This window comes from Gallinula chloropus (genome assembly GCF_964237585.1).
Source record: "Gallinula chloropus genome assembly, chromosome: 8".
Classification (NCBI taxonomy): Eukaryota; Metazoa; Chordata; class Aves; order Gruiformes; family Rallidae; genus Gallinula; species Gallinula chloropus.
The window spans coordinates 10120856-10132879 of record NC_140093.1 but is presented as its reverse complement, the minus strand read 5'-3'; the positions used below and the strand labels follow the sequence as shown (position 1 = coordinate 10132879).

The following is a 12024-nucleotide window of genomic DNA, read 5'->3' as shown; positions in this document are numbered from 1 at the left end:
CCGTGAGGCACAGGGCAGCACAGTGAACGGGGGACCCTGTTTCAAGAGATCAAAGCAGGATAAACAATGAGCTGCAGGGACAGAGAGTTCCCAGCCAGACTCTGAGAAAGGGGACAGGGATTGTGGGAAGAGGGCAGGGAGTGGGACCTCAGCGGGAGGCAACCGTCACGGACATGTCAGTTTGGATGGAGGGGGGTCTCTGAGTGCAGGGGGACATGCTGCATGGCCACAGACCCCTCCCCAGCCAGGGAGTAAGTGCTGTGGTTGAGGCTACCCCTTGACCACTCTCCCTGCCTGCTCCTGGGACACAGCCCATGGATTCGGCCCCGGAGAAGGGACATTTTGACAACACCACCCACAAGTACTTTAGCTCGTGCTCTGTCATAGGGCATTTTCCCAGCTCCATGGTTCCCACAGTAAGCTCCCTGCTTTCTTGACAGCGGCGCAGCTGGAGGTCAGGCAGCAGGCTTGGGGGCTGCCTGCTCCCTGCAGCCCTGGCATGAGAGCCTTATGGCACCCTTATAGCCCACGCTATCTGCCCACTGCCAGCATTGCCAGGCTCCTGCCTGCTCTGACTCATCCCAGCAGCACACAACGTTTCAGCAAGGCAACACAGAAACTAAACCCCAGCACTTCCGAAAAGCCACCACCCCAAGCCCAGTCCGGCAGGAATGTTGGACTCGGCTCCTTCCAAGCAGCGCTGCCCAGGGTGGGGAGGACATGGGCTGGCTGCCCTCAAACACCCTGTCCCCAGGAGCTGGGGGTGATCAGAGCATGGTACCTAACAGCCACACAGAACACTTCAAGTTTCGGGCAAGCATGGGTCACAGCACTGCCCAAAAACCCAGCTGCCCCTGCACAGGCCCCAGGAACTGGCTACAGCCCTGGCTGAGAGAGACGAGTCTCTTTTCAAGCAATCCCTAAAAATAAAGCAAAGCTGAGCAACTGCACAGGCCTGCATCCTGCACCCTCTGCAGCTAAGAGGGAGCCACTCCCCAAGGTGAGCACTAAGGAGCCAGCCCCAGGCTATGAGCTGGGGCGGGGGACAGGCAGGGAAGGGGAGCTGCTGCCAGATGCACAGACACACCACACACACCTGGAGGGGAGAGGCAGCTCCTGGAGAGCACGGGGATGTTATTGAGGGTGAGAGAAGTGTTCTGCAAAGGGAGGCTGCTCCGCACTCCCGGGAGTTTGCATAGTGCTGGATGGAGCAGAGCAAGAATCGCAACGTGGGAGGGGATGGGACCTTCTCCAGCTCCAGCCACACCAGCCAGAGAAGGGCTGACTGCCCCGACCAAGCTCAGGGTGGCACAGAGCCCCTGCTGTGTCCCTACACCTCTAAGGGGACGATAGAGCCCAAGGGTGGGCACATGTGCCCCCATGAGATGGGGTTGGCCGCAAAACCTGTGGTCATGGCTGGGCAGCTCCTTCCCCCACAGCCCCCAGCCCCCCCCCCCACTGCCTGCACATGGCTTGCTGATCCCTCACCAAAGGCAGCAGCCAGACACTGCAGCATGGGGAACAGTGGGAGCTGCCCCACAGCCCAGCTCTGCCAGCAGTCGCAGCCCAGGCCAGCACCCTTGCACCCAAGAGCCCCCAGCACCTTCCACAGGCACTGCTCCACGTGCTGCTGAGCCCACAGGAGAGCTGGAGGGGCTGTGGCAAGCGGTCCCAGCTAGCTTTACCCCTTGTGCCTTGATGTAACCCTGGGCTGGCAGGGCCAGGAGAGATGACCCTGAGCCACATGCATTTCACACCATCCGGGATCCCAGCCTCACCAGGGCTCCTGTCTGTCCTGTGACCTCTTGCACAAACCCTGGTGCTTCCGCCAACCAAGCTCAGCTCTCAAATCACCGTCCAGGGAGGTCCCAGTAGCACCAGCACTGCAGCATCACCCATTTTCAGGGAGGGGAGCCTTGTTCTTCGACAAGGGGACAGTCCCAAGCCCATCTGCGCTGGCACTCCTCCAGCGCATTCCCACGGCCAGGATGGTAGGCATAGGAAAGCCAAGCAGCTCTGAATCACCAAGGGACTTGAGACTGCTCGGAAAAATTTGTGTAATCACTAAAATTAGCAGCTTGTGGGCTTGGCCAGGAGACCACATTGCTCATCTGCCAAACAGCTGAGCACACTCCCCAACGCTGCGCTGCTGCACGGCCTGGCAGCTCCCATCTCTGCACACATCCAGCTCCAAGTGTCTCCGTGTGGGATGGGATGCCACTCCCCACAGGGCTGGGACCCCCCTTGAGTTATTTTGCACTGCTGCAAAGCACCCACAGTGAGAAACCCCCATGGTGGCCCCCAGTGCTTGCAGAGACCAGCTGGCCCAGGGCATGAAGCCAAACACTGCTCTGCTGAAGTGTAGGAAGAGGGTGGAGGGCTGGGCTAGGGGAGGGGGTCCCATCAGTGCTCCAGCATGGGGGGATACATCCAGGCCTGAGCTGTGCAGCTGGACACGTAGGCTTGAGCCACAGCTCAGGGTGAAGATGCATTAGCCCCCCCAGGGAGCAGTGCTGTCCCCACCGACCCCATGAGAGAGGCACCAGCAGCCCCTGCCCCACCACAACACCCCCCAACACTCTGAGGAACCAAAACCAGAGCTCTTCCACAGGGCCAACAATCCATCCCCCACTGAGCTTTCATCTCCCTGCTCAGGGAATGCATAGTCAGGGCTGCCTTGCTACTCGTGGCTCCAGGATGCCTGATCTGCATGTGCCCCAAGGGCTGAGGACACATCCTGCCTTCCCTGGGGAAATACATGCGCAGGGTGGGAGCTTTGAGAAGGAGCATCAGCCCTGGTCCCTCCAGGATGGGCAGCAGAGGTGGCCATCAAGCTAACCCCCATCCAAGCACCACAACCCTCCAGGAACCCAAGGAAAACAGCCTTTAGGATCTCGAGCACCAGTGGGGCTTGCCCAGCCAGGAGGACCGGCCCTGAGCGATAGCAGCAGCACACAGGGCTTGGCAGCAGCTCAGGACAGCGCTAGGCTGGAAGGAATGTGGGGCTTGAGGCCAAATTCGCCTGGAGAGATAATCCAAAGCGGAAAGAGCTTGTCCGATGGGCGCTGGGAAAAGAGGGGAAGGACTGGCTGGGGCAGGAGGCGATGGCAGGGGGCTGTCCCAGCACATACACTGCAAAGTCCTTGCTCATCCAGCTTCAGCCTGTTCTCCATCTCCATAAAGACATCCCTGGCACCAATGAGGGTAGTAGGGATGGCTTCCTGATGCTCCCAAGGGGAAGGGGCTCCATCTATCCCCAGTGCCCAGGGAAAGCCAGTTGGCAGGCTGTGGATCCGCTGCCAGCCATCACTGGCTCCCTGCCCTGGGCTTTATTTATCAAGAGAGACACAAAGGCGCAGCTGGAAGCCTGGCATGTTGTGGAAAAACTCAACAGTCCAACAGCAGCAGTTCCACAGGAGGGGGCGGGATGTCTCTGGGTGCTGCTGGAGAAGCAGACCCCACCCCACAAGGAAGGGGGACTCACCCACCATGGTTCAGGCAAGAGGCTTGGCCAGAGCTCATCTGCACGTAAACAGGTGGGAGGGAAGGGGATGTGAACCCTGACTCCAGCTAGGAGAATGGAGGCGTAACACCTCCCTCGCCTGCCCATAGAGCAGGAGCTTCAGGCCTCCTGATCGCTTTGAGTCTGCAAACACTCGCAGCCCCAGCCTTGTCTCACGGGTATGTGCCTCTGGCTGCATCTCCTCCCAGCTGTTCCATCATCTCTAGGAAATGCTGAGTGCTGATATCATGGCTGCTGAATGAGCTTCCCCAGGCGATGACATGAAAGAGCTTCCCTGGGCGAGAGGAGCTGGTCAGAGGCCTGAAGGAGACACAGCCAATGCTCTGTAACGTCAGGCAGGGGATCCCAGAGCTCCTGCCTCGCAGCCAGCCATTACATGTGAGCCATGGAGAACTGCTGTGTGTCTTCCCTCCCACTCAGCTTTATGAAAACCATGCCAATACGCTGGCCATGGCAAGCCCTCGGCACCGTGAGACACCAGCAAGGCAGCGCTGCCCAGAGAGAGGGCCTGAGGTCCCCCAGGGAGACCCTGCTGCTTCCCTGCCTGCCAGAGCCACGGTCACGCTGACCTGGAAGACCTTCCCTTCTCCATGCAAATCCGAGACAGGATATAAATAACTGTATCCTTGGCTTTCCCAGGCCAGGGAATTTTACAGGAAGGGCTGAGCTCTGCTGGGCAGTAAGTCATGAATCAGAGGCAGCTCAAAACAGGACACCTCAGCGGAAGTTACCAAGCACCCCAGGCCCTCACGGCTCCAGCCCTTTGTTGTCTGCTGACTTCACTTCCCCCGTCTGGCTCGAGCACAGGGAAAGCCCGATGACAGCATGGAAGGACAAATCATCTTCCTCCAAGCACTTGACTGTACACAGCCATGTGCCAGAGCCCTCAGGTGCCAGAGCTCAGCGACTGCTGAACAGAAGCCAAAGGAGCAGCACGGGGACCCAGCTGGCCCCGCCGTGGGGCTGGGGCAGCCAAAGGATGGTTCAGGAAGATGGTGGCTGCTGCTGACCTGCTGCTCTTCCACAGGTCAGGTGGCAGGGCATCACACACACGTTTAGTGACCGAATTGTTTGTTTTTCCTTATAAATCAGTGTGCACCCGAGCACACAGAGCCACACACACCTTTCCTCACTGTCTCACTGAGGCAAACAGAGCCCAGCATGGTTTGCAGAGCAATTCCCTCCAGAGTCCAGATTACACTTCTCTCCTGCCTGCTGCAAGCAGATGCCTGCGTGGCACGGGTCTGATGGCACTGGAGCAACACTAAGGGGTCATTACAGCTTCCCAGGCAGGAACCTAAATTTGTAACAACTGCCTCCTTTTAAGCACTAGCATGTAACAACCCAGAACCACCACCCAGAAAGTTTCAAAACCAAGAACACACACTGCCTGACAGCTACCCGGCCATTTACAAACTGAGATACTCCCAGCGATCAAAACATCAAAACCCCATTTCAGCGTGAAGCCCAAACCCCACACGAATCCCAACCCCCACACCATTGCCCCATGGGTGTCTCTGCATATCAACACTTGAGAGGCTGGAGGTCAGGGAGTAATACTGCAGAACAGGGAAAGGTAAGAAGTACCAACACCAGCTGAACATGGTTCCACACAGTGTGTCAATGGGGGATGCGTACACTCCCCAGCTAACTTCAAACAAGGTGGTGACACTTCAGGGCCCTCAGACTTGGCAGGCTCCCCACCACTCTGCTGCACGCCAGTGTTTTGCTAGCCAAGCCCAGGAGAGCCCATCCTCTTCCCTCCCAGCTCAGTCAAGACCAGCTCTGGAACCAACTGCCCCGCTCCAGAACCTAACCTCAGTCCCAAGCATCCACCTGGTACTCCAGTTTCAAGACTGACTGCATCACACAGCGAGCAAGCCTTGCTTTTCAGGCCACTGGTCGAAGTTTAAGGATGGAAGTGTTTACTTAAAATTCAGATTTGTAGCAATGGTACAAAGTTTCAAGAAGAAAACCCAGCAAAATACATCAAGATCACACTTCCTAGCCCTGGTTAAGCTAGAGGAAAGCACTGCTAGCTTTAAATGGCACCCTCCTGCCACGTCCAGGAAAGGAGCTGAAGACAGAAAGCAAAAACTAAGCCATGTCAGGCAAACACCACGAGGTACGACCAAGAGTATTTTCATTAGGCTACAAGAACAGTGTCTGCACGGTTCTTGCTATGGAATTTGTAACCTGTCTCTGAACCAAGTGTGGGCTGTCCAAATGCTTGCAAAGCACCCACACCTCCTAGTCCTCTCTCTGGCTATAAGTCTCTACATTCAAAAATTTTTATCAGAGCTACAGGCTGAGCAGAAGTACTGCTGGAGTGCAACAGCTGCCTGGTTCTCCCCATTGCATACAGACCGAGCACAATGGTTGCAGTCTGGAGTGCTGCAATCAAGCCATGAAGGCACAGGAACAGCTCACAGTAAGAGATGCTGCTATTAACGTAGTGCTCTGCACTCCTGCGGGCTGGCAGCTCATCCCACCGGGCAAGAGAAGCTGAATCGGTTCCTCTGACACTGTTGGTTTCCACTATGATGCTGGGAGAAGCTGGAGTCGGAACACGGGAGGAATGAAGCCCAGGCCATCCCTCTTGGACATGCGTGTGGGTAAAAGCTGAGGTCGCAAGAGGAAGGGATGTGGGTGTGCTGCTATCCATGTCAGACACCGCTGCTGCTGCTGTAGTCTCCCAAGATGATGCCAAGGGCTCTGTCACAAGAGACGGCGAAGCCAGGGAGTCAGTTGAGCTGAACATCTGGTGTGTCATGGCTGTGGCTGGCAGGCACTTCAGGTGACTGTCTGTTAGAGCCATCAGAGAAACATTCCGTAGCGCCAGGGGGCTGTCACACGTCAGAGACGACACATCTTTGACTATCTCCATGCTCCTTTGGAGCCACTCTTGGAAGCCAAGGATTTGACAATCGCATTTCCAAGGGTTGTTGTCAAGGAAGACTTCTTGCAGCTCAGGTAAGGCAGTGAAAAAGTCTCCAGGGAGAGACTGCAGCTTAGTGCTATTCAGGTAGACTTTCTGAAGGTGCTTCAAATTGTGAAAAAGGTTTCTGGGAAGAACCTCAAGCTTTGAATCAAAAAGGGAAACATTCTGCAGCTTCCCCAGGCTCAGGAAGATGCCCTCGGGCAGACTGGAAATGTTATTTGTGTGCAAGGAGAGGCCCCGCAGCTCGCTCAGGCCACTGAATACATTCTTGGGAAGAACGCTGAGCTCTGGATTGAAAATCAGCACAAGAAGCTCTAAATTTGTCAAGTTACTGAACACAAAATCTGGTATTGTTGAGAGCTGCGTGTGGTACAGCCAGAAGCTACCAAGATGCTTCATTTCACCAAACAATACTTCTGGAAGAGACTTCAGTGGGTTCCTGGACAGGGTCAGTTTAGACAGGTGATGCAAGTGCAGGAAGAGCCCAGGAGGCAAAACCTCCAGCTTGTTTCTGGAGAGCGTGAGGCTTCTCAGCTTACGAAGACAATGAAACGCATCGGGGGCGATGGACTGGATGTTGTTGGAATGCAGGAAGAGTTCCAGCAGCTCCTTCAGGCTATCAAACATTCCAGACTCCACTGAAGACAGCCTGTTACAATACAGCACCAGCTTCTCAAGCCTGGTTAACATTCTAAATATATTTCTAGGCAGTGTTGCCAAACAGTTTCTTGACAAGTTCAGTACTTTGAGTTTGGCAAGGTTCTTCAGCACGCCACTAGGAAGTGCTGTTAGTTGGTTTTTGTTCAAGAAAAGCTCCTCCAGACTAGCCAGCCTGCCAAACAGATTTTCTTCGATGGATTTCAACCTGTTATTCTTAATCATTAATAGCTGAAGCTGTACCATGTCATCGAACACTTCTGGGGGAAGTTCAGCCAGCTTATTATCTAGCAGCTTGAGGGCTTTTAGCCTTCCCAAGCCTTTAAAAGCCCTTGGTGAAATCAGAGAGATGCTGTTTGAAGACAAGGTGAGATGCTGCAGCTCCACCATCCCAGAAAAAACATCCCGCAAGTGGGTTACGTTAGTGCCCGTTATGTGAACTTCTGTCGTGTTGCAAGGCAGATCTAACGATTCCAGGTCCCTTATGTGGGGACCAGAGCAGTGAACTGTGTTTTTTAGGGAGCAGTTGCATTTCTCAGGACAAACAGACGCATCCAGCTGGAAGAAAAGCTCGATCACCACTGACAAACAGAACACCAACATCCTTGCTGAAGAGCCAGAAAGATTAGCTGTTATGAGAGATAAGAGAGAGTCAGGATTGGATCACGTGCAATTAACACCTCAGCAGCCACCAAGGTTGTGTGAATATATCCCAAAACCTGCAAAAAGGAATTTCTCTTGGCTTGGAAGCAAAACTTCCCAGAGCTCTACTGCTGCTGCCTGCAAGCACTGCTCTAAGGCTCTCAGCTCACTCTGAGCTGCAAATCAAGTGTCCCCTGGCTGTATTTCTACCAGTCATGTATAATAAAAGCATATGAAAAGCACGATGTAGCTAAGCAGTCCTAAGGCACATACTGATTTGAGCAGCAAAGCACTTACTAAATCACACACAGAAAGTCTTTTTAAAAAAATAGAATACCCCAAGGTCCTGCAGCCACAGTATTTTTTTACTGTGGGTTACCTGAGGTTTCAAACCAAGGCTTAGCCTGCAAAAACAGACAGCAGAGGTGAAAAGGGCATCCTGCATTTTAAGTGGCCAAAGGCAAAACAGCACTCGGTTCTGTTAAATCCTCTCCCAGCATCTGCAGGCGATGGCTTCTTGGAACAGCCCAGGAACACACAAGAAGCAACAGGCTATTTCTGACACGGCCTGAAATAGCACACAAGAGCTCGGGCAGCGCAGGACAGTGGCGTTCCTCCGATAACCAACGAGTTTTATTGCAGCTTAACACAACACGAGGCTATCAGCAGTACTAAAAATGGCAGGAAATGGGAGGAAAGAAGTGCCATGAAGTTAGCTACAAAGCTGTAGCAGCAAGGGGGATCTGTACCAAACATACCACAAAGCTGGTGAGCTGTTTAGATTTCCAAACCAAAAAAAAGGGAACAGGAAAGCAATCATAACGGTAACGTTTAAAATAGCAAGGCAAACAGAAACCCTCCAGTTTAGAAATGTTTCCCTGGAGAAATCAACAAGTCCCAAATATCAGCAAGCAAGTATCAGCACCTGGCCCATCAGTAGAAGCAGCAGCTGGGACAGTGTGCTGGAACAGCTGGACACGTTCTGCAGATGTAACTGGAACAGCCAACTTCGTGTTGGTCTTCAGCACGGAGAACATGTGGGGAGAGGATGGCTCCTGTCCCAGCACACCCCTTTCCAGGGGCAAGGATGAAGCTCTCCCACACCAACCCCATGTAGATCTGAGTACAAACCCTCTCACTAAAAGTCAGGTGGGACAGCAGAGCTTCCTACCTGCCTGAACTGCTGACAAGAACATACAGACATGGATCCAAAACCAGCTGCTGCATCAAAAAAGCAAAAGCAAGTACTTTGAAAAGTTTCATGGTTAAGTTCAGAGTACTGACTGGTAAAATCTGTATCCCTCCCTCAGGAAGGACGTAGCACCCAGTGGTACCAACTGCCAGCAAGCAGGTGCCACAAGGCAAGCCCTTACTGGGCTTTCTGAACTCTTTGAACGAGACTGCAAGGCATCAAAAAAGGCCTTGAGATTTCACACTTCCAAAGGGCTTTGCCATGTCAAACAAGAACCTTTCAGAGAACCTCACCTTGCAGTAATGTCCCCCACCTGAGTCCCAAACTGACCTCAAATAAACCTCAGAGAAGCTGATGAGCCAGCCTATCCCCACCTCAGCACAGCCCGCCCAGGCTGCAGTTGGTGAACACAACCTTCCACACAGGACAAATACACCAAAAAGTTTGTTTTGAGCCCTGACCGGCACCTTAACCTGCACCAACTCAACTCAACAGCAGAGCTACAGGATTCAGTGAGGCAGGAGAACAAGGGGTCTAGAGAACCAAGTAATAAACCAGTCCCCAGCTGTTATACTGTTCAGGGCCTGTGAAATAAGAGGCAGGGCAATGCTCGTCTGTAGACTGGGGCTGGCCATTTTCCTGGTCTCCTAACAAAATGCAAGCGAATACTCGACAAGATGAGGCTAGACACTCAGCAGTGCCAGAAGACTTAACTCCACACAAACAAACAAGGCACTGGCAGAAATTCTTTGCCAGAGTTTAAGGTCACAATCGTACAACTGGCACAGGAGCTGGACAATCCTACTGACCTCAAACACCTGGAGCTGCTGGTGGCATTTAAAAAGCACATTTATAGTTGCATAATTGAAGGTTTTAACAGAGAATACAGCGAGATCCATGTAAGGGTCATGTTTACACATTCCCAAGTATTGGGATTCTCACACCCTCACGTGAAACATTTCAGAAAGGACAGTGGTCTGACTGGTCATTTATCATTTCCCGGTCTACAGCCTCTTCTCTTTCCCTTTCTAGCACCCCTTCAATGTTTCTCAGACTACAAAAGGATCCCAGAAGCAAAATGTGAACACTGCTGCAGGATATTGAAAGTCACAGCACAGATTGAAAGCTGCACAGATACCAAGCCCGCCCATCATTTACTATGATGCTTACATTTTTTACTTCCACATTTCTTAACTCAGGGGAGCACAGAGAAGGAATTTTGAACTGTACCTTAGAAACTCAGCTGCTTTTTAGAGGAGCTTACTAGGAGCAAAGCAGGCAGTCAGGCTTCACCATGATTCTGCACTTTAAATGGGAAGTAAAACAGCAAAATGCATCCTCTAGATAACACTTTTCACTCACATTTGCGCAACTGGTGAAAGGCCAAAGAATATTTTAACCTCTGATGAAGATTTTTGCCTCAGTTAAGTAAGCTACCAGCTTCCATAGTTGTACACAACTCCAAAAGTAGAACCTGAGACCACTCATAAAGCAGGAGGAACGTTTGAAGTCACACACATAAGAGCACTGAGCCCCTTTGTAGCCTGACAGCAGCAAGAGTAGGTGCTTCAGGCGACCCAATGCAAATCAGGCTGGAGTCAGAAATTAGGTGCCCACACGAGTTATGGTCAGAAAGACATTTCAAACATGTAAGACATTTAGCTCTGATGGCCTGCTGTGCAGGGGCAGTAAGTTCTGAAGGAGTGGACACATTTACTTTAAACAACCAAGTGACTCACACGTACCCTTCACAAGGCTGCTCGGACTTTTATTCTCTTGGAGTCAAAGCAATTTGAGTAAGGAATGAAGAGTTTTCTACTTAACCCGTTGGCTAAGCAATCCAGGCTTGACCTGTTTGGCTTCTGCTTTTCCCCCAAGTCTTCTGTAGTCTCACACCAACAAAACCTAAAGCCCAAAATATTCTGAAGAGAGAAAAAGCTTTACATTTTCAAAATACTAGCTTGAAACAAGGCTTACATTTTCGCAATGACGAAACCACGTGTTTCAAACACTTTCACTTCCAGTTTAAAATTATGTGCTCTGTCAGTGAATGTTTACACAGAAGGTGAGCTGTAGGACAGAAAAGATGTCCTCCTTTCTAGATGATTTTTATGAAGATGACAGTGACACCACTGCCAGCTCACAATCAGGAACATTTGCTCAAGAGTCTTTTCAAGATAATGTCTCCCACACATCAAAGCACAGAAGGAATGTCTGGATAAAGAAGGTGGAAACCAGTTGCTATCCCATGTATGAGGTCTGGCCTTACCATGGCTCTCATAAGGCACCAGGTAAAAGCACGGTCAGTGTTGCTCTACTCCAGAACAGCGATGCTACAAGCAGCATGGCTAACACATGGTGTGCGTACTTCACCTCCATCATCAAAAGTGCACAGGCACTGGACAAGAAACCCGTGACATCAGTGCAAGCTGGTCTATTCTTCAACAAGCTTTGGATCCAAGTGTATAAAGACTAATTAAAAACAATTTCATGAAACTAACGAAAAGAGTTAAAATATCTGTTCATTTTAATTTTATTTTCAAAGAGCTTCAGTCACAAAAATGATTTACAAGTCTATTTACAATTCTATTGTACAGTTATTTATGTATGCCTCTTGACAACAGGGTACCATTCTAGAGCAGCAATACATATTTTAAATACAAAGATGTAGTATCATCTCAGTTTTAAAAATAAAAAGGAAGCTGAGCTTCTAGAGAGCGCTGTAATGATGAAACTTTTAATCTGTGTTAGGCTTGAGGAAATCATGACAAACTGAGTAGTTTCTGGTTCATGTAATTATCAAACAAGCTGCAGTTTGTTGAAAATAGCTTTAAAAACCTGAAGCTTCGCTGTATAAAATCAACATATTCAAGACTCTAAAAATTGTCAAAACCCCACAGCTTTCCCTTAGACATACAAAACCCTAAGTTTACAATTCAGAATTTCACGGGAGAAATCCTACAGGACTTTAGCTCTCTCATTTTGTGATGATCAACATAAGCATTAAAAATTTGCAGCATAAAAAGGACTCCCCATCTGCTTAGTATTGTACTGTATACACATATACAG

General features: G+C 51.1%; 1 protein-coding gene across 1 annotated transcript; it reads right to left on the bottom strand.

Annotated features, from left to right (window-relative positions):
- Positions 1 to 5789: 5789 nt before the first annotated feature.
- On the bottom strand, positions 5790 to 7724 carry GP5 (glycoprotein V platelet; the record flags this gene model as incomplete). The annotated part of the gene is made up of 1 exon (XM_084267485.1): positions 5790 to 7724. One exon carries the CDS (start codon positions 7722 to 7724, stop codon positions 5790 to 5792), a length of 1935 nt encoding a protein of 644 aa, XP_084123611.1.
- Between the last annotated feature and the right edge of the window lie 4300 nt (positions 7725 to 12024).